General features: G+C 52.3%; 1 protein-coding gene across 2 annotated transcripts; it reads right to left on the minus strand.

The window, feature by feature from the left end:
- Positions 1-1,283: 1,283 nt before the first annotated feature.
- On the minus strand, positions 1,284-23,065 carry lnpep (leucyl/cystinyl aminopeptidase). 2 transcript variants are annotated; one of them, XM_056601730.1, is made up of 22 exons: positions 22,886-23,065; positions 21,160-21,254; positions 20,417-20,619; positions 18,444-18,555; positions 16,580-16,837; positions 15,407-15,597; positions 14,872-15,010; positions 13,454-13,588; positions 12,530-12,650; positions 12,123-12,274; positions 11,388-11,501; positions 10,806-10,937; positions 9,448-9,579; positions 8,258-8,418; positions 7,960-8,048; positions 7,247-7,430; positions 5,658-5,814; positions 4,609-4,787; positions 3,267-3,428; positions 2,421-2,561; positions 2,133-2,214; positions 1,284-1,906 (listed from the first exon to the last, which is right to left on the minus strand). In XM_056601730.1, exons 1-22 carry the CDS (start codon positions 22,911-22,913, stop codon positions 1,775-1,777), a joined length of 3,099 nt encoding a protein of 1,032 aa, XP_056457705.1. In that variant the 5' UTR covers positions 22,914-23,065; the 3' UTR covers positions 1,284-1,774. The 2 variants fall into 2 exon arrangements, with proteins under 2 accessions (XP_056457705.1, XP_056457704.1); XM_056601729.1 differs by having other exon boundaries at positions 21,160-21,257.
- Positions 23,066-23,189: the final 124 nt, after the last annotated feature.

Here is a 23,189-nt window from a genome sequence, read left to right on the forward strand (position 1 = left end):
GCTCTCCCTGCAGTCGCGGTTCTGTACTGCGACTGCACACCGGTCTGATCGTCGCTTGAATGCAGAAGCGAAACGCGATCCAGATCCTAACGGGAGTGTGGAGGTGGGGCGACGTCTGGCCAGCAGGGGGAGTACGGAGCACCGTAGTCTGACTGCGGACAGGTGTCTGCAATCTGACCCAATCAGGAAGTGTGTATTTATGTGCCTGCTTGTCTTTCAGTGAGGGGTAACCCTAACCCTTAAGAGAGAGAAGGAAGACGCTCTCTGCGAGCCAGAGAGAGCGTCGCTAGACCACGAGACGGACTGAATGAACATTCGACGGTGTCCATTTGTTCTTGTGACATTGTGTTTATTTGCCACGAACTGGAAACAAACAGGAGTTCGCTTCATTTTCACTAAAGAAGTGCGTCCTGACTCCTGTGAACCCGTTACAGTGGAGCCCAACGCGGTAGGAGTCAATCATGGAGCAATCAGACCCCGTCACCCCAGCAGATCCGGTGCTCCATACTCCCCCTGCAGGCCAGACGCCCCCCACCTCCACAGGGAGTGTCGTAGGTCGAAGGTTATGGGTGAAAGCAGGAAGTAGGAGCGTGGCTGTGAACGCACGCCGAATAAAAACACTGAGAACGCTTAAAACCAACGCTATGACATTATACACTCAACGGACGAAGCCTTCACACGCCTGGGCGCCAGCGCGTCACACAACAGGAAAACACCTGATCACATTCTTTGTTTGTTTCCTGTTCACGCACCGCGGACGCCTCAGAAAGCAAAACTCGTCAAATCTTCAACGGAAGCAAGACATCTAGAACAGCAGTGGGCGGAGCCCGGTCGTATTTACAATCTTCATCAGGGGCCCCGGGGCCCTCGTCTTCGGCTATGTACACTGATTGGTTCACGCAGGAGGAACAGGAAACGGCCACGCCCTACGGACGGAGCAGCCAATGGGAGGGGGCCGGTGCATGAGACGGGACCCCCCCCCACTAAGACACAGTGGTTCATGGACCCGACCTCCACCGCTGTGGGGCCTGGCTAGAGGACATAGGTCGAGGACATAGATCTGGAACATAGATCTCCACCTACATGATGTGCTTAAAGCTCGGAGTAATCAGCTAAGGTGAGGAGGTGAGGAGAGGAGTTGAGGAGAAGAGCAGGGAGGTCAGAAGGCGGTGAGCAGAGGAGGTGAGGAGTAGTCTCTTGAATGGCGAGGCAGTGCAGTGTCACCACGGTAACCCCCTGCGCTGTGGTCCCGTGTGAGCCCCCCCACCCCCCACCCCCCCGTCCAGGCCTTCAGCTTCAGACGTCCTTCATGTGGGGGACCTCAGAGGCCACGCCCCCGGACCCGGACTCCGTCTGTCTGTCTGTCTGGAGGCTTTATGGTTGTCACGGAGGAACCATGACCGCTGGAGCTTTGGGGGTGTGGGGCAATGGTGTAACCATGACAACAGGGGTTTTGGTCGTCGACAGTGCTAAAAAGGTGGGAGGGGGGGGGGGTCACGTCTGGGAACGAGGCCGTAGGAGCCATCCTGAGCAAGAGGACCCCCACACACACACACACACACACACACACACACACACACACACACACACACACACACACACACACACACACACACACACACACACACACACACACACACACACACACACACACACAGTGAGAGCAAGCTTTGGCTTCTGTGGTTCCTCGTTATCAAGGAGCTATACTGCCAGTGTCTGGAGTTTAGGGCGGGGCCTGCGAAGGCGGGGCCAAGTGTGGGCGGGGCCGGGGGGGTTAGAGCCAGTGTCGGAGGTCCGGGAGGTTGGCGTCCATCCAGCGCTGGTTCAACATGATGGTTTCCACGGCGACTTGGACGCTGCGCATCTGAGAGCCGCGCTTCTTCAGGGAGCCCAGGAAGTTCCTCACCTGCACGCGCAGACGCACCGCACACAAACACACACACACACAAAACACGCACACACACACACAGCATTGAAAATAAAAGCCTAATATGTAGAATAGTGCGAGTTCTTCTAACAGAGAGACAATCTGTTGGCTGGGACATGAGGCCCCTCGGTACTGGGACTACTGCACATGAACATATGAACACATGAGGACTTGAACCCATGAACCCATGGACACTGGGGCGTACCTGGTCGAGGTGCGTCTGTGTGGAGAAGTGGGAGGTGGTGGACATGATGATGCTCTGGATGGCAAAGGAGCCCACAGGAAACCTAGAGCAAAGAGAGAGAGAACAGCTTCCTGTCAGAGAGAGGACGTGTGGGATTTTGCGCGTGTGTGGTTGCGTGCGTGCGTGCGTCTTCGTGGGTGTGCGTGCGTGCGTGCGTGGTTGTGTGCGTGCGTGTGTCTTCGTGGATGTGCGTGCGTGGTTGCGTGCGTGCGTGTGTCTTCGTGGGTGTGCGTGCGAGGGCCCGCTCACTTCTTGATGAGGGCGTCCCAGTTCTGCTGAGTGAAGTCCCAGGCCAGCAGGGAGCCGGCGAAGCCCCCGCTGACAGCGCTGATGATCAGAGGCAGCTCCGTGGTCTGGACCAGCTCCCCCCGCAGACCCTCGATCAGGATGCTGAGCACACACCACACATGGTAAATGGACTGCATCGATACGGCGCTGTTCTGACCATGGGCCGCTCAAAGCGCTTTACAACACTGCCTCACATTCAGCCGTTCATGCACACATTCACCCACGGACGGCGGAGTCAGCCCCGCAGGGTGACAGCCAGCTGGTCAGGAGCAGTCAGGGTGAGGCGTCTCGCTCAGGGACACCTCGACACTCAGCTAGGAGGAGCCGGGGATCGGACTACCAACCCTCCGGTTACCAGCCGACCCGCTCTACCTCCTGAGCCCCATGCCGCCCACCAGTGACCTCGGGACCTACAGCCGGCAGGCTGGGGGTCACTGTGAGAGGAACTCTTCTGACTGACTGCCCTGATACGAGTTTAGGGTTTGCACTACGCTCATTATCCACCAATCAGAGCATCTCTCCCATGATTGGCTCGGGAACTCCGTCCTGCCTGTCATTCACAGGTGTGTGAAATGCAACACTTCTCAATGGGGGAGAAATGTGGGAGGGGGGGGAGCAGAGAGGGAGGGAGGTAGAGAGGGAGGAGGCATTTCTTCGGTGGTTCAGTTGAAACATTTCTCTCTCTTTTCATAGCTCCCTGACCGCATCTACAGCAGCTATAGCATCGTCATGACAACATGACACACAGACACAGACACAGACACAAACACACACACACACAACCCCCCCCTCCCCACCCCCACCCACCGGGCGATGTGGCGAGTGTCGCGGGTGGAGGCTAGGGCTTGCAGGATCTTCCTCTTCTGGGCGTCGTCGCTGGACTGGGCGTAGGTCTGCATCAGCTCCGCCCAGCCGTCCTCAGAGCGGGCGGCCACGGAGAACACCACCCTCTGCAGGTCCCCGGGGACCCTGGCAACACACACACACAAACCGTAACCAAGGGGGCCCTAGCAACACACACACACGGTAAACAATGGGGACCCTAGTGACACACACACCGTAACCAATGGGGACCCTAGCAACACACAACCACGGTAACCAATGGAGACCCTGGCAACACACACACACACACTGTAACCAATGGCGACCCTAGCAACACACACACCGTAACCAATGGGAACCCTTGCAACACACTCACACACATGGTAACCAATGGGGACCCTGGCAACACACACGGTAACCAATGGGGACCCTAGCAACACACACACACACACACTGTAACAATTGGGAACCCTAGCAACACACACACGGTAACCAAGGGGGACCCTACCAACACACACACACGGTAACCAATGGGTACCCTGGCAACACACCCACACACGGTTACCAATGGGTACCCTGGCAACACACACCCACACACACGGAAACCAATGGAAACCCTAGCAACACACACACACACACGGTAACCAATGGGAACCCTGGCAACAAACACACACACACGGTAAGAAATGGAGACCCTAGCAACACACGCATGGTAACCAATGGGGACCCTAGCAACACACACACACACACACACACCCGGTAACCAGTTGGGACCCTGGCAACACACACACACACACACGGTAACCGATGGGGACCCTAGCAACAGCAACACACACACACACACACACACACACACACACACACACACACACACACACACACACACACACACACACACACACACACACACACACACACACACACACACACACACACACACACACACACACAGTAACTTATGGGGACCCTTGCAACACACGTGTGTTTACAAATGGGCCCCTAGCAACAAACACACACACATGGCAACAAATGTCACGTGAAATAGATCGCTATGGCTGAATGCACAACTATTTTGCTACACGGTACTTATTTTGTTTGGGGTTGGAATGTCTTTTGTTTTGCCAACAATGGTTATGCCGGACTAAATGTTGAGAATCTAATCTTTCTCGGGGTGTCACATGACTGCTTTCTCATGCGTTTAAATACCTTAAAACGTCTTTGCAGTGGGGGGGAGGGGCTTAGCCCGGATAGGGGTCCTTTTGAGAGGAAGTGGTTAAACCCGTCTTGGTTCTCTTCATGATGATCATGAAGAGGACGTGAGGCTCACCTGGCGCTGCCGTTGGCGTACTGTCTGTAGAGGTCGGAGGCCTTCTGGAGGCAGTCGGGAACGTCAAGAGCGCACGCCGTCTGGAGCAGCGCCTCCCGCAGCTCCTGTTTGGAGACACACGGCTCCTCCCCCCAGGTCTGATTCATCATCAGGGCCTCGAACCGCTCCAGGATGTAGGACTGTCAACACAAGGTCAGGATGTTGGACTGTCAACACAAGGTCAGGATGTAGGACTGTCAACACAAGGTCAGGATGTTGGACTGTCAACACAAGGTCAGGATGTAGGACTGTCAACACAAGGTCAGGATGTTGGACTGTCAACACAAGGTCAGGATGTTGGACTGTCAACACAAGGTCAGGATGTAGGACTGTCAACACAAGGTCAGGATGTTGGACTGTCAACACAAGGTCAGGATGTTGGACTGTCAACACAAGGTCAGGATGTTGGACTGTCAACACAAGGTCAGGATGTAGGACTGTCAACACAAGGTCAGGATGTTGGGACTGTCAACACAAGGTCAGGATGTTGGACTGTCAACACAAGGTCAGGATGTTGGACTGTCAACACAAGGTCAGGATGTAGGAGTGTCAACACAAGGTCAGGATGTTGGACTGTCAACACAAGGTCAGGATGTAGGACTGTCAAACACAACTTCAGACTGGGTGAAGGACCTTCAAACAGAACCCGGTGGGTTTGTTGTGTGTACAGCTTGCTCACAAAGTTGACACTTGATGATATTTATCAGAAAAATACGCAGTAAGCTCTAAATATTGATGAGTGTTCAAAGCTATTTATACTGAGGGTCGTCATGCTATGTTTTATCTGTTACTAACTGTGGACTATTGCCTAGAGTGTGTTTGCGTGCGTGCCTTCCTACGTGCGTGCTTGCGTGCGTGAGTGGTTGGTTGGTTGGTTGCGTGCGTGCGGCGTGGTCCTACGTGCGTGCGTAGTTACGTGCGTGCGTGCAAGATTGGTTTCCTGCGTGTGTGCGTGCGTGCGTGCGTGCGTGCGTGCGTGCGTGCGTGCGTGCGTGCGTGCGTGCAGGTACCTTGAGGTGGGCGGCCAGGTCCAGCTCGTTCCTCTTCTCCAGCTGCAGGTGCAGCGTGTTGAGCTGGGCCAGCGCCTCGCTCACCGGCGCCGCCTCCGTCTCGTTCACCACGTACGCCAGCAGGTTGAGAACCTGCCGGAACGACACGCGTCCCAGCCTGGTGACCACCACCACAGGCAGCTTTACTACACATGTTCCCGGGCCACTTTCTCCTTCCCGATTCCGATTCCTGAACTTGAGCATCGGCCGATACCGAGTATATACCGAGACAGCATCTAGCATTGTAACTACTAACAGCACTTTCTTATTGAAGGGTTCTCTTAAGCCCAGTTCAGACCAAAGATTCACCTCGCAACTGATTGCAGCGAGACTGTTTTAGAACGTCGCAGGGGAAAAGTCGCAGCAGTGTGAACTGGTCGTCGCAGAGCGGCTGATGCCGTTGCAAGGAGTCACAAGGAATGGAAATTACAGCAATGTAGAGTCGGTTCACTTACTGTCAGCAAATTATATTTTTGAAAAAAAAATTGAAAAATTTCCGATACTGGTATCGGAAATTATATCGGAAACGACACGATAACAAAATCCCTTTTTCTGTCGAGAGCTGTTAATGAGGTACATTTTAAAATTTTTACATTTACATTTAGGGCATTTAGCAGACGCTTTTATCCAAAGCGACTTACAATAAGTACATTTGTCATAAGAAGTGCATCATTATATCACTGTCGGTACAGAAAGGATGTTCATAGAACCAAGTGCAAGTACAACAATCGCTAGGTTAACCAATTCCCCTTGTTACAGCCATGATAGCAGCTACTGCAGTTGCTACACAGTTAAGTACTATAATACAATACAATACAACATAATACAATACAGTGTACAATGGTGGCCAGAAGGGGGAGGCTGCTATGCACTGTCGAGGTGGACTCTGAACAGGTGAGTCTTGAGTCTTTTTCGGAAGATAGTGAGCGACTCTGCGGTCCTGACAACGGCAGGGAGCTCGTTCCACCACTGAGGTCCCAAAACCGAGAAAAGTTGTGACTTTGCTGAACGGCCTTTGCTAGCTCTTAGCGATGGCGGTACCAGACGTCCAGCTGAGGTAGTTGAGCGGAGGGATCGAGCTGGGGTGTGTGGCTTTAGCAATGCTCGGAGGTAGGCAGGGGCAGTTCCATCGACTGCCTTGTATGCCAGTACCATCGACTTAAATTTGATGCAAGCTACTACAGGGAGCCAGTGGAGGTCACGGAAGAGGGGGGTCACATGGGAGAACTTCGGTAGGTTGAACACGAGCAAGCTACCGCATTCTGGATGCGCTGCAAAGGTTTAATCGCAAATGCTGCGGACAGGTCAGGTCGAGTAGGTGAGGTGATGGACCAGAGTGAGTGAGTGAGTGAGTGAGTGAGTGAGTGAGTGAGTGAGTGAGTGAGTGAGTGAGTGAGTGAGTGAGTGAGTGAGTGAGTGAGTGAGTGACTGAGTGAGTGAGTGAGTGAGTGAGTGAGTGAGTGAGTGAGTGAGTGAGTGAGTGAGTGAGTGAGTGAGTGAGTGAGTGAGTGAGTGAGTGAGTGAGTGAGTGAGTGAGTGAGTGAGCGTACCTGGACAGAGCAAACATGTTGTGTATGAGGGAGGCGCGGTCCTCTCGGGGCAGGACGGTGCAGTTTTCGGTCAGGGCCTCGATGAGGGCCGCCCAGCCCGCCGTGCCGTAGTCCACCATGTAGAACCCGGTGCTCTGGAAGTTCAGCTTCAGCCACTTCACATCCTTAGACAGCTTCAGGGTGGCTGCACACACACACACACACACACAGTCAAAGAGACACACAAACACACACACACAGAGTCAGAGACACACACACACAGAGTCAGAGACACACACAAACACACACACAGAGTCAGAGACACACAAACACACACACAGAGTCAGAGACACACGCACGCACGCGCACACGCGCACACGCACACACACACACACACACACAGTCAAAGAGACACACAAACACACACACACAGAGTCAGAGACACACAAACACACACACAGAGTCAGAGACACACGCACACAGAGTCAGAGACACACACAAACACACACAGAATCAAAGAGACACACACACACACACACACACACACACACACACACACACACACACACACACACACACACACACACACACACACACACACACACACACACACACACACACACACACACACAGTCTAAGCAACAAGCTGAATCTCATCAATATACCAATCTAATTCTAAGAGTGACCTGGCCTCGATATCAGCATCAAAGACACGACATTAGTGGGGGACTGACCGTTTCGGTCCTCCAGGGTGAACACCCGGACGCAGTCCGGGGTCAGGCTGCAGCCGGCCGTCACATAGGTCACAGGGATGTGCCAGCGGCTGGTGGGAGGAGCAGTCTCAGGTTATCAGGTACCGGGACCCTGCCCGGTCTGGTTAGGGTGTTGGACGAGGTTGTTAGACTGTCTGCGAGTGTGAGTGTGAATGTGAGTGTGACTGTGATTGTGTGTATGTCTTTGTGTTTGTCTTTGTGTTTGACTATTTAGGTGTGAGCGCGCGTGTGCGTGTGCGTGTGCGCGTCCATTACTCACCTGGGTGCGCTCTCGGTCGCGTCGGTGCTGAGCAGGAAGGGCTCCTGAGTGAGGGTCACCTGATCTCCGTCCCGGCTGACGCTGACCAATGGGAAGCCCTTCTGCTGGGTCCAGGTGTTCATCATGCCGGGGATGTTGGGGTGCTGCTGGGTGACGTCGGCCTGAAGGGGAGACCACCTCACAATCAGCTGTATTCATCCCAGAGGACACACACTGAAACTCACACTGCTCTGCTCAAGAGGGAAGTTATGGACATGAATATAAATAAAAGGCATCCTGTGTAGAAGGTCATTATCCGAGATTATTGTAACTCCTACACTCCCCCACTCCCCTCCCTCTCTCTCTCTACTCCCCCATAATGGCCCCGGCTGGTACAGTGTGATTACGGGCGACTCAGTGCTTAGGAATTCTCGAAATGAGTAAACCTGTGGTGGGGTAAGCACGCTCAAAGTAAATCAGTTAGTGACCGTGACCTGGTTTACAGATGAATGAGCCGTGACAGCAGCTCTACCTCATCAGAGTTTTTAGAACAGTGGTTCTCTCCTTTGTTTTTCACCCTGATCCAAGCGTCCATTCTGAAAGCTAGACGATAGAAAATTGAGAAAATGGACAAGTGGTTGAAATGTAAATCCGAAAACAAGGGGAAAGGAGAATATGTGAAAAAGATAGGCCGTCCAGAAACAACAAAATGTCGTCAGTTTCAATAAGAATATATTGGTAAGGGATTCAGCTCTGCATCTGAATACAGCCGTGACCGCCCCCTGGTGTTGAGCTTCCTTTGTGGGGGGAAATAGCCAACAGTTGCATGAAGCACAGGCCCATGTTTCTCACTCAATTTTAAGTATTTGCATTCTTTATGTTTAAACTGAACATTATATTAACTTACATTTATTATTTTATCCATTGAGGGTGTACTCATGGGAAAAAACTATCTTAGGAGGGTGTATACTAGCAGGAAGGTTTGGGAACCACTAATTAAGTTCCCATTCAAACGTGGATGCTGAGGAACAGCTTGAATGTTGACTCAGCAGATGAGGAGGGGGCTTCAGTCCACTCATGTTAAACAACCGGACAAGGACGTCACCAGCACGACAACCCCCATGACCTCTCCATCAGAGGTGACAACGGAGCGTTCTCCGTTGTCACACAATGACACGCACGCGCGCGCGAGCTGCCATGCACGGACGCACCTGTGCAATGCTGTTCCACAGGTCGTCTGTGACCGTGTTGGAGCCGCTGAACTTCCTGAGGTAGCCCACGATGCCCTTCCTGAAGAGGTCCCCGCTCAGGGAGGCGTTGAGCATCAGCAGGATGGAGGCACCCTGCAGCAGGAGACACAGCTGAACACGGGTCCCGACCCAGGGAACCGCGACACGAGGAGCCCGCTGCGGGCTCGGGTTCAGGGCTCACCCACGTCACAGGAATGTCAACTGGCTGGAGGCAGGGCCGCCCTCACATGCTCACCGTGCACCTGCACGGGTCTGAATACCGACCTCAGAGTGTGACAGACTGGGAGTGTGTGTGAGCATGACTGAGAGTGTGTGTGAGCGTGACTGGGAGTGTGTGTGTGTGTGAGCGTGACTGGGAGTGTGTGTGTGTGTGTGTTTGTGTGTGTGTGTGAGCGTGACTGTGTGTGTGTGTGTGAGCGTGACTGGGAGTGTGTGTGTGTTTGTGTGTGTGTGTGTGTGTGAGCGTGACTGGGAGTGTGTGTGTGTGTTTGTGAGCGTGACTGCGTGCGTGTGTGTGAGCGTGACTGTGAGTGTGTGTGTGTGTGTGAGCGTGACTGGGAGTGTGTGTGTGTGTGTGTGTGTGTGTGTGTGTGTGTGTGTGTGTGTGAGCGTGACTGCGTGTGTGTGTGAGCGTGACTGTGAGTGTGTGTGTGTGTGTGTGTGTGTGTGAGCGTGACTGAGAGTGTGTGTGTCTGTGTGTGTGAGCGTGACTGGGAGTGTGTGTGAGCGTGACTGGGAGTGTGTGTGTCTGTGTGTGTGAGCGTGACTGGGAGTGTGTGTGTGTGTGTGTGAACGTGACTGGGAGTGTGTGTGTCTGTGTGTGTGAGCGTGACTGGGAGTGTGTGTGAGTGTGACTGGGAGTGTGTGTGTCTGTGTGTGTGAGCGTGACTGGGAGTGTGTGTGTGTGTGTGTGAACGTGACTGGGAGTGTGTGTGTCTGTGTGTGTGAGCGTGACTGGGAGTGTGTGTGAGTGTGACTGGGAGTGTGTGTGTCTGTGTGTGTGAGCGTGACTGGGAGTGTGTGTGTGTGTGTGTGAACGTGACTGGGAGTGTGTGTGAACGTGACTGTGGAAGTGTGTGTGAATGTGACTGTGGAAGTGTGTGTGAACGTGACTGTGGAAATGTGTGTGTGTGAGTGTGTTTGACTATGGGAGTGTGTGTGAGCCTGACTTTGGGTGTGTGAGTGTGTTGGACTGGGAGTGTGTGCGTGAGCGTGTGTGTGTGAGTACTATTTTTAAGTGCATGTACGTACACCATACAATAAGAGCGAGAGGGCTGTGAGGGGTAACTATGCGGGGCCCACGCAGTCTTCTTCCATACCTTCTCGTAGGAGACCGAGTCAAACATCTCGGCCACCTGCTCTGGCGTGTCCGCCCTCGCTGAGACGGCGTGGGACGAGTTCAGCGCGTCTTTGTCCAGAGCTCTGAAGCGCACGGTCAGGAAGTGGTTCCCCTGCAGACAGACCCCAGGGGGTCATGTGATCAGCTCACCACTCACATCGTTTCATCTGCTGCAGCGTTCGACCTCATCGTATTGGCCAAGCTCAGACGTAAACGTACACATATGGTCAGAGGTCATAGGTCATAGGGGACACCTCTAGATAGGACCATGTTCTTGGGTTCCTGTGTTACTTCTGTGTAGTTTGATACCGTCTGATCTTTCCTCTCATGGTACGTTTGGCATATTGGTTTAATGACATCATTTCAGAATGTATTATCGTTCAATAATGGTACATCTGATTTGTATATTGCCTTCCAACAAACCCCAGGAATAGGAAGCCAAAGATGACCTCGGCTTCAGGTTCACATCAGATGATCTGATCAGAAGTGTGGAATCAGCCCAGTTTACAGTGGTCAGAGGTCAGAGGTCAGGGGTCAGGGGGTATCAGGTGCAGTGACTCACAATGTCCAGCAGGGGGTACTCGTGCTGCAGAGACATGTACTGCATGTAGGTAGCGAAGCCCTCGTTCAGCCACAGGTCGTTCCACCAGCTCATCGTCACCAGGTTACCGAACCACTGGGGGGAGGGAGGCGGGTTACCAGTCGAACATATACCAGTTCAACCAGTACCAGGAGGACATACACCAGTCACAGACTGGTTGAACCAGTACCAGGAGGGCATACACCAGTTAGACTGGTTTTAACCAGTACCAGGTGAGCGTGTAGTTCTACCTGGTGGACCAGCTGCTGGGCCACTAGGAAGTGTAGTCCTACCTGGTTAGTGGGTAGTCCTACCTGGTTAGTGTGTAGTCCTACCTGGTTAGTGTTGTCCTACCTGGTTAGTGTGTAGTCCCACCTGGTTAGTGTGTAGTCCTACCTGGTTAGTGTGTAGTCCTACCTGGTTAGTGTGTAGTCCTACCTGGTTAGTGAGTAGTCCTGCCTGGTTAGTGTGTAGTCCTACCTGGTTAGTGTGTAGTCCTACCTGGTTAGTGTGTAGTCCTACCTGGTTAGTGTGTAGTCCTGCCTGGTTAGTGTGTAGTCCTACCTGGTTAGTGTGTAGTCCTACCTGGTTAGTCTGTAGTCCTACCTGGTTAGTGTGTAGTCCTACCTGGTTAGTGTGTAGTCCTACCTGGGGGACTGGGGGCTTTAGGCCTACCTGGTGAGCGTGTAGTCCTACCTGGTGAGCGTGTAGGCCTACCTGGTGAGCCAGCTCGTGGGCGACCACGGAGGCGATGAGCTGCTTCTGTAGGGGGGAGGACTGGTTGTTGACCAGCAGGCTGGTCTCCCTGAAGGTGATCAGACCCCAGTTCTCCATCGCCCCCGCCAGGAAGTCGGGGATGGCCACCAGGTCTGAGGGGGAGGCCAGAGCTTCAGCATGTGTGTGAGCGTGCCCGTTCGTGTGTGAGCGTGCCCATTGATGCGTGTGTGTGAGCGTGCCTATTGGTGTGTGTTTGTGTGCCCGTTGGTGTGTGTTTGTGTGCCCGTTGGTGTTTGTGTGCCCGTTGGTGTGCTTGTTTCTCATCACAGGGTATTAACCTGAAAAATGGACAAACGGACATCACAGCAGCCCTGTAGACCTTTCCCTAGAGTGTGTGTGTAACGCACCCAGCTTCTTGAGGGGGTAGGCGATGTCAAAGTAAGAGTTGTAGAACTGCAGAAGTTTGCAGGCCGTGTCCAGGGCGTAGACCGTGTGGTCCTTCTTCTCCGGCACCGAGTACACAGACACCTGTTACACATTTCAATGTCTTTATTTGTGTCCGCATTTATAAAATACATTGCAAAGGCACAAATATTTTCAGTTGCTTTTGATGCCCTACATCCTCGAAACAACATGTTGCAGTGCTTGAGTCAAACATGCACAGAATAGACAATACGTACACATGAGCTTATTCTGCACACAGTCTGTTAACAGACTGTGTGCAGAATCTATGGGTACAGAAAACACCTCCTCCTCCAAATAGCTTGGCTGCCTATAATGGAGGAGATTGAGCAATATGTTGCAAGCTGCTTGGCTTTACATTTGGACAACCTCATAATTCTCAAGCCTCTGACCACCAGCCTGTGGATATGACCTAGGCTGCCGAAAATAAAAACGATGAGCTGGCATTTATAGCCTAAATGTATAATAGCTTGCACTAATGGTTGGTATTTAACTTGTTTAGTAAGGAAGGCTTCCTCTAAACTTGAGTCGAAAGTGCAACCAACCTCCCATAGGAAAACCTCTCTGCTATTCTCATCAATCACGTGACATCCGGTGTATTTGCTGTTATACCTTTAAATACATGGGGGTCATTGCATTGGAACACACACACACACACACACACACACACACACACACACACACACACACACACACACACACACACACACACACACACACACACACACACACACACACACACACACACACACACACACACACACACACCTGGTGAGACTACCCTGTTGGTGCACAAGGCCCACTTCCCTAACGTCCTATGGAGACTGATCTTAATTCCAGCTCAGTCCGGTTCCCCAGAGGAGACATACCAGCGTGTCGGAGACGTTCTTGCTCACGCTCTGGAAGGTGGCCACCACGAAGGCCACCAGGTAGGTGCTCATGTTCACGCTGCTCTTCTCAAACTCGTCCAGCAGAAGGCCCCCGGTGATATTGGTGGTCTTGGCCTACAGAGAGAGGGAGGGAGAGGAGCTGTGTCCAGGGTCACGCTGACAGAAAGGCCCCGGCATTGAAGAACACTCCATCAGCATTAGCGCTGGTCCGATCCCCGGCTCCTCCTGGCTGAGTGTGGAGGTGTCCCTGAGCGCGACACCTCACCCTCACTGCTCTAGACCAGCTAGCTGTCGCCCTGCATGGCTGACACCGCCGTGGGTGTGTGAATGTGTGCATGAACGGGTGAATGTTAGGCAGTATGTAAGAGCACATTGAGTGGCCGCTGGTTAGAAAAGCGCTGTATAATTGAACAGTTTAGTATGTGATGTTAAAGATGGGTAAATTCTACCCAACTAACATTGATGCAGGCTCTATTTAAAGTTGGTGGTCATAGACTACCAACTGATTATCGGATGGTATGGGAACACCACCATTCAGGACCGTAAGGCTCTGCAGAGAGTGGTGCGTTCAGCTGAGCGTACCATAGGGGGGGAACTCCCTAATCTAGCAGACATTTACACCAAGCGGTGCAAGGGCAAGTCCAGCAGCATCCTGAAAGACCCCAGCCATCCTGGCTACGGACTATTCTCCCTGCTCCGCTCTGGAAACAGATACCGCTCACTGGCGGCAAAAACTGAGAGACTAAGGAAGAGTTTCTACCCCCAAGCTGTGAGGTATCTAAATGGCACTGATTAAAGCACTTTGAGCAACTGCACTTATGGATATATATATTTATTTAAGTAACCCCCCCCCCGGCTCCTTAGACTTTGTGCAATAACCTCTGACATATTGAATGTATTTACTGTTTTGTTATGTTTGTTATGCATATATTTAGCATGGAGCCGACTGTGAACATCTCACTGCAATGTTTTGTGTATGTGACAAATAAATCTGAATCTGAATCTGAATCTGATGCACATTATCGGATGCACAGTCCTATATTCTTCATGGCAAATCAATAAACTGGAAACAGCCATTTAGTTCCTGGATGCACATGAGCATTAGGGGTTGGACAGCAGAGCTATACTGCCCCCTTGTGTTATGTAAATGCAGTTACCATACAAAGATCCACTGGGTGTCCCCACACAGCGCTTGTTTAAGTGCCAAAGAAGAGGTACAAAAACACCAACCAACTAACCAACTCAGTAGCTTTAAACAAACCTAAAACAAATACTATTATGATGAAACGACATGCATTTGACCACCTGCTAACTCTTAAAGTTAAAGCATGATATGGGATCTTTGACTAGCTTTTGAAGGGGCTTCTTGTGAATGACTGAATGAGAGTCAACGCTACCTTGGGCATGTTGGACAGAGCGACGTAGCCATCCCTGCGACTGATCCTGACCAGGAAGGTGGCTTTGAAGGCGGGCTCGTCGAAGCAAGGGAAGGCCTTCCTGGCGTACAGTGGCTCGAACTGGGTGGCAGCCAGGACCCTGGGGAACACAGCTTAGCATCAGGGACGGCCACTGACGTTCATGGCAGCACTGGATCTGATTCAATCAAATGAACCCTATAAAAACAAATCACTCGTAGAAAGGGTGATTCCCATTAAAAGGCAATGCTGTCACTGCTGTTCACCACTTCTGTATCAACTAGCTCGTAGTTTCAAATCAACTAGACACATCTGGAGTCAACGCTGCTCGATTAGGATTTAAAATATGTTCTCACATCCTATTTACGTTTATATTTAGGTCAACTAGGAGTCGGCCTCACATCCGTCTTTAGAAAGAGGAAGTGAGGCCGGTGTGTGTGTGAGACTCTACTGGTCAAAGCCCGTCTCAGCCAGTAGACGGTGTTCTGCTCAGGATAGCTGCCGCTCAACCAGTCACCTCTTCTTGCCGTCCTTGTCGGTGTAGGAGCTGTTGTAGAAGCCGTCGTAGGTGCTGGACAGGCTGGCCTGGTAGTCCAGCGTCAGCACACAGCGCTGTCCCTGCTTCAGCTCCTCAGGGAACCGGACTGCCACCTGCTGGTGGGGTTTATACTCCAGCAGGGTCACGACCTCGGCCTGGCCCTCGCCCAGCTGCAGCGGGAGCGTTCACATCAGACCAGACAGCCAGTCACAACCATAGTGAGAAACACACGTCACATTCTATCTGCATAGCCCTTAATCACAGCCACAGTCACAAAAAGGCTTCACAAGACATTTATCTATGACACCTAACACCTGACCCTAGAAAAAACTCCCTTGATCAGAAAGGAAGAAATCTTAAAGGGGACCTATTATGCTTTTTAGACTTTTATGACCTATAAACGTTGTTATAATGATTGATAGTCATGTTTAACCGTACAAAAAAAATAAGATGTTGATTTTCGGGAAACTCTTCCTCTCATCTGGGCGCTTTCAGCCTTCTCTGTCAATGCTCCGTTTCGTCCTTCTCCGCCCCCTCGCCCCCCTCCTGCCAACCCAACTCCGTTGTGATTGGTTACCTTCCTTGAAGCGCGCACGCAGGCAGATTTGACCGGGCATATGGGGGCGCGGCAGGAGTGCCTCTACGTAGATGATTTCCCAGAAATGTGAACAAGTGAATCGCAAACGTTGTCCCGAGTGTTTAGCGCTCTGCACAGCCACCCCAGACTGTCAGCAGGAAACACGTCTAAATGCATGTACGTCATTATTTGACACTTTAGTATGGTTAAACATGACTATCAATCATTATAACAACGTTTATAGGTCATAAAAGTCGAAAAAGCATAATAGGTCCCCTTTAAAGTTCCCATGACACGCCAACAGGTGGGAGTGGGGTTAGCCAACCAGCCGACCCGGTGGACATCTCTCTGTCACACATCAAGGTGGACACGCCCACTTGTGATGTCATAAGAGCCAGATTTTGAACACGGCGGGTAAGGGTTAATCACACTCACACCTGGTGGCATGTCATGGGACCTTTAAGAAGGACATCTCTCCGGTGGAATATCTCCGTCGCAGCGTTTAGGCTGGACCCTTCAGTGGGCCGTGTGGGGGCAGGCCGTCTGGGGGGGGGGGGGGGGGGGGGGGGTCTCACCTGGAAGGTTGCCTTGGTGACGGTGAGGTCGGCGGCGTGCAGCACGATGCGCTTGGTGGCGTGGAGCACGGCCATGCTGATGACGGCGCGGCCCGTGAAGGTCATGGCGTCGAGGTCGGGGTTCACGGTGAGGTCGTAGTGGACGGGCCGCACGCTGGCCGGGAGGCGGAGCTCCGCCCAGGGGAAGGGCTCCCCCGTGGTGGAGTTGGGGTACACGGGCTCCATGGGGGCGGTGCTGTTCCCCTTGGGACAGCCCGTCTGTAGGGGTCAGGGAGGGGGCGAGGGGGAGTGGGTTCAGAGAGCACCTTCCCAGAGCTTCACGGAGCTCCAACGGTCAACGGTAACAGATAAAGCACACAGTAGTGTCACAGCACACGTTAAAGCAACACAACGCACAACACAAAGCAGTTCATGCGTTCCTGAACACTGGCAATAGCCCTCGAATCAGAATGCATCATGGGTATTTTTCGGTTGCTGAAACTCAACGTAAATATATTTCAAAACCTACATCAATGAAAACTTTGCATTGACACGTGTCGCGTGAGGAGCTGAGGACCTAATGGAGCTATCAGTGTGGGGGTGGGTGGGGGGGGAAGTAGTTCCCTGACGTTAGCAGACACCCGCCATGCAGAGCTTCACAGAAGGTGAGGTGGACAAGGTTAAGCGTCCCTGATCCAGACAGGACGTTGGGGTCCCACAGCAGAAGGTTCAGCAAATTAGAGGAACAAAAAATGATGCAAATGTAAACAAAAGAACATATACAGCAAACATGAACATTAACACAATCAGAGAAGTAGAAATGAAGACGCAAAAAACTAAATCATTTAGCGTTAGTGCTGTCAGTTTAACGCGTTATTAACGGCGTTAACGCAAACCAATTTTAACGGAGATATTTGTTTTATCGCGCGATTAACGCTCTTTTGCCTTGGCAAACGTTGTCGTTTTTTCACCCGCTGTCCCGCAACAACTAGTCACGTTAGAAAAACGACAACACTATACCGGATCTAGCTACACCGGAAACAAAACAACAAGCACGCCGCACAAACTTGTTGGGGCAAGCAAGGATACGGAGCGGGTGAAAAACTCCTTAAAAGTGTGTGTGTGTTTGTGTGTCACTCTGTTCGAGCCTGCACGAGAGTTCAATGTTGTCGTTAGCTGTTACATCTTTCTGACCAATCGCAGTTCAAGGCCCACCTGGGCTGTACCACTTCGGGAGGGGCCGCTCAGTTACTCCCCTCTATACCAAACCGACTTGGTTGCGATATTGAAGGTTTGTGAGTGTTGCGTGTGTTGAGTGAGTGAGAGGTTGCGGTTGCACAGCTCAGCTGCCGGACGGCGCTGCAAGGAACTTTTATAAACGCAATATTGTTATCCCGCAGTAATCAGCCCTACAGCCCCGAAACGTTAACGGCCCACTGTGTGTGTGTGTGTGTGTGTGTGTGTGTGTGTGTGTGTGTGTGTGTGTGTGTGTGTGTGTGTGTGTGTGTGTGTGTGTGTGTGTGTGTGTGTGTGTGTGTGTGTGTTATTCGATAACCTGGTAATGTGTATGCCTACGTACGGTAGGAATATTCATACTGGTTTAAATAATAAATGTTATAGTATTTCCCATATAAAAGAGATTTGTCTGAAAGTTCAGTGATTGAAACAAATAAAAGCCTCGGCTATTGAAGTTTTACGGTAGGCCTACCACTGTCATGCACCTACCCGATCGACCAGCACGAAATCAAGGGATATATAGAATAGCAAGAAATGTGTGATTAATCGCGATTCAATGTCTTAATCGCTGGACAGCACTAGTTTGCGTCTGTGACTCAATAAAAGCGAGATGAGCGGAGCTCAGGCCAGCAGGAAGAGGTCCTCTTACCCTGGTGAAGGTACAGCCGGGCAGGAAGTACAGCACCATGCTCATCGACACCACGATGACCAGGAACAGCACACACACCACCGTGGTCCGAGTGGACGGCCTCGAGCAGGAGCTGGGGGAGACAGGACCCTGAGGTCAGACCCTCACCCTGACCCGCGGTCAGCCCTGAGATCAGACCCTCACCCTGACCCACGGTCAGCGGGCCGGCCCTGAGGTCAGACCCTCACCCTGACCCACGGTCAGCCCTGAGATCAGACCCTCACCCTGACCCTCGGTCAGCAGACCCTCACCCTGACCCGCGGTCAGCCCTGAGATCAGACCCTCACCCTGACCCTCGGTCAGCAGACCCTCACCCTGACCCACGGTCAGCAGACCCTCACCCTGACCCACGGTCAGCCCTGAGGTCAGACCCTCGGTCAGCAGACCCTCACCCTGACCCGCGGTCAGCCAGACCCTCACCCTGACCCGCGGTCAGCCAGACCCTCACCCTGACCCGCGGTCAGCCAGACCCTCACCCTGACCCACGGTCAGCGGGCCGGCCCTGAGGTCAGACCCTCACCCTGACCCACGGTCAGCAGACCCTCACCCTGACCCTCGGTCAGCAGACCCTCACCCTGACCCACGGTCAGCAGACCCTAACCCTGACCCTCGGTCAGCAGACCCTCACCCTGACCCGCGGTCAGCCAGACCCTCACCCTGACCCACGGTCAGCCCTGAGGTCAGACCCTCGGTCAGCAGACCCTAACCCTGACCCGCGGTCAGCCAGACCCTCACCCTGACCCACGGTCAGCCCTGAGGTCAGACCCTCGGTCAGCAGACCCTAACCCTGACCCGCGGTCAGCCAGACCCTCACCCTGACCCGCGGTCAGCCAGACCCTCACCCTGACCCACGGTCAGCGGGCCGGCCCTGAGGTCAGACCCTCACCCTGACCCTCGGTCAGCAGACCCTAACCCTGACCCGCGGTCAGCCAGACCCTCACCCTGACCCTCGGTCAGCAGACCCTCACCCTGACCCACGGTCAGCAGACCCTCACCCTGACCCTCGGTCAGCCAGACCCTCACCCTGACCCACGGTCAGCAGACCCTCACCCTGACCCGCGGTCAGCCAGACCCTCACCCTGACCCACGGTCAGCAGACCCTAACCCTGACCCGCGGTCAGCCAGACCCTCACCCTGACCCACGGTCAGCAGACCCTCACCCTGACCCGCGGTCAGCCCTGAGGTCAGACCCTCACCCTGACCCACGGTCAGCAGACCCTCACCCTGACCCGCGGTCAGCCAGACCCTCACCCTGACCCGCGGTCAGCCAGACCCTCACCCTGACCCAAATTTCGATCTCGATCTCGATTTCCACGTCAAACGATCACAAATCTAATATAATCGAGGTTTCGATAAAAAAAAAAAATCGTTATTATTTTTTTTGTTTCATAGAAAAGCTGGATACATATATGGACTTTATTTTAGATTTGAACATCTTCTTTTTGACCATTTGTGTTTTGGGCGAAATTTTTAAGTTCTCAGTTGTGTTTTTTGGGAGAGACATGCTGAATAAACACAACATGTTTTCAAACTCAAAAATAATCGTTTGAATAATCGTGATTTCAATAATGACCAAAATAATCGTGATTATGATTTTTTACATAATCGAGCAGCCCTAATAGAAAGTGAATTTAAAAAATATATTATACATTTAAAACCACCAATTTGTGGATGGAGTATTTGTGTTTGTTCAACATAAGGGTTGTGATAATCAACTACCAAATGAGACACGCGAGTATAACAAAGCTAATAATTAAACTAGAGAGATTAATATCCAGTAACTAATCTTTCTGTTCATGATCCAAAATGCAGTCAATCATTTCTCTCATCTTGACTGAACCCCTTCCGTTTAAATAGCTGTTAAGATTAAACCAATCGCAACGGCCTCTGCACGAGGCTCACATCCCCACCACGACGTCGACCGACCCCCTCACCTGGGCGGGGCCTGCCGCGCGTAGGGGGAGGAGCCAGAGCGGTGGGCGGCGCTGCGGTTCATGAAGGACATGCCCAGCAGCCGCGCCGAAGACTCGCTGTCCTCCTCGTCGTCGTCCATATCGTTCTCCCCCAGGCCGCGCACCAGCAGGCGGGAGCTGCGGGGCTCGTAGACCACCTCGTCTGGGTCCAGGGTGGGGAACGCCTGGAGGGAGGGAGGGAGGGAGGGAGGGAGGGAGGGAGGGAGGGAGGGAGGGGTCGACACAGGACAGGTCAATCGACTGCACACTTTACAATATAATTCACCCATTCAAGCACACATTCACACACACACACACACACACACACACACACACACACACACACACACACACACACACACACACACACACACACACACATTCACTGCGGAGTCAGCCATGCAAGTTTACAGCCGGCTCGTCGGGAGCAGTCAGGGTGAGGCGTCTCGCTCAGGGACACCTCGACACTCAGCTAGGCGGAGCTTGGGATCGGACCAGCAACCTTCAGGTTAGCGGCCGACCCGCCCTACTTCCTGAGCCTCGTGCCGCCCTGCCGCCCTGCCGACAGATGAACGTGCAAACACAGACAGGCTGCTCCACGGGGAGAGAATTGCTACCCTATGAAACATCCTTTCTACACAGAGGAGTGTGTTCCCTGTGAACGGAGCCCGGCTGCACATGTGCATCCGGAGTTCATGGCTTAAAGACCGGGAGCGCCTAGTTACCGGGAACGCCGCGGAGTCCTTGGCCAGGTCCACCACATCAGGCTCCTCCTCGAACATGCTGTTCTCGATCATGTTCCGCGGAAGGTTGGCGCGCTCTGCTGGAAGAGAAAGTAAAGGACACGGTGAGGACCGCATGGCGGGGGGAGCGGACCTTACTGGGAGACACCAGCAACTGTACTGGTTTGCTTCATGAGTATTGCTCTTGGAACTTGGTGCGAGTGAAAGTAGGAATGCGAAAACGAGACAAGCAGGAATCTGCGTTGACCCGATACGACACAAAGACCGTTTAACAAAGCAGTGATTCGGGTCATTTCCTGTTGGGAAACGCTGCGCTTCACTTCCTGGTCCACCACGCTGCGGCCGCTTAGCCCGTGCTGAAGATGAGTTACTCGAATGTACAAAATAATAAGAAGATGTCAGAGTAATGAAATCCTGGGTCGGTAGTTCTACCGAATACCAAGAAACACTTCCAAGAAGAACCCCGTTATCAGCATGCGTGTTTGTGTGTGTACGTGTGAATGTGTGTGTGCGTGCGTTTGTCTTTTGTACGACGATGGCGGACCCTCCCTCAGCAGAACAAGCCTCTTACTGTCCTTCAAACAGAGAAACGTTCAACTTCCCAATTCACAAATACCTAAAGAAGTGAAACAGCGGAGTGTGCAGGTTTCAGCAAGCGCCCTGCCCAGATCGGCGCTCTGTGGATAGAGCCCTTTCAGTCTTAAATTACAGGTTTAAATGCAAACAACAGGGTGGTAATTAATCCACATTACAAAGCTGCAGCTTTGGTTATTTAATTATTTTGACAGCGTGCAAAGCCGCCACGAGATATAGTCAAGACTGTGTCAGCAGCACGGCTGTTTCAATCCCTCTCTCCTCCACAAATCAAATAAATAGTCTAGCGACCGTGACACACCAAACCTGATGGGCAAGGTGCTGATAAGCCTTTAATGAACAGAGGAAGCAGCCTCATGTCCGTCCATATGTTTCTGTTGACACTAAGAGCCACCAGCAAGGGTAGTTTACGACCACAAAGGGGAAACAATAAACTGATAACAACACAACAGTGACTCAAACTTGTATGAACCGCCTCTATCTTTATAACCACTAATCTCTCGTCAAGTCTACAATGGTGTAATGGAGAAGTCACAGGCCTCTCTGCTTGTGTGACGAAATCACTGCACACTTTCAATCCTTATCAGCAGCAGACCGATATAAATTATAATCTAAAGAACACACACAGACAGGCAAGGCAAAGAAGGCATGACAATGCAGGCATGGGAACCAGAACAAAACATCGGTACGGTTTCATTTAAATTCAACGGACATGAATGTAACACAATAGTAATACACAAGTAGTATAGTTCATAACATTGAAACACCATATCTGCTGCTTATTCCCAGTAAGGTTGTAGGGATGACAGTTATTTAAACTGTGTGGTGTGACATTTCTGACATTGTAGACAACACACACACACACACACACACACACACACACACACACACACACACACACACACACACACACACACACACACACACACACACACACACACACACACACACACACAATATATATGGAATAGCTTAAATAAAAGTGAAACAAAGTCAATGGGAAGTCCCGTAGAGCTACTCGAAGCTAATTCCAGATGCCTGGGGCTAGGAGTTGTTGTTAGCCGCTAGTTAGCCGCTAGTTAGCCGCTGGAGCGCACGACCCCCCGCTGCTTACCCGACAAGTTACTGTCAAACGGATCCATGACTGACAGCGGGACAGAGACCCGGGAACCCCGACGGGCTGGACCGGAGGCGACGTACGCTGTACGGGAGCCCTCACTTCAGATCAACTGTTAGTCCTCCGTGGGAACAGATGAAGACACTGGGAACGACAGCTTCCTCTGCTGTTGACAGTTCTTCCACGCAGAGTGTTGCTCTGTCGTCCTATTGGCTGCTGGGCATCAGGGGGGCGTTACTGCGCAGAAAGAGCTGGAGTTTCGACTACAGGACGCATGTTGGCGCTTCAAGACAGTATTTAT

The sequence above is a fragment of the Gadus chalcogrammus genome, chromosome 11, assembly GCF_026213295.1.
Source record: "Gadus chalcogrammus isolate NIFS_2021 chromosome 11, NIFS_Gcha_1.0, whole genome shotgun sequence".
Taxonomy (NCBI): domain Eukaryota; kingdom Metazoa; phylum Chordata; class Actinopteri; order Gadiformes; family Gadidae; genus Gadus; species Gadus chalcogrammus.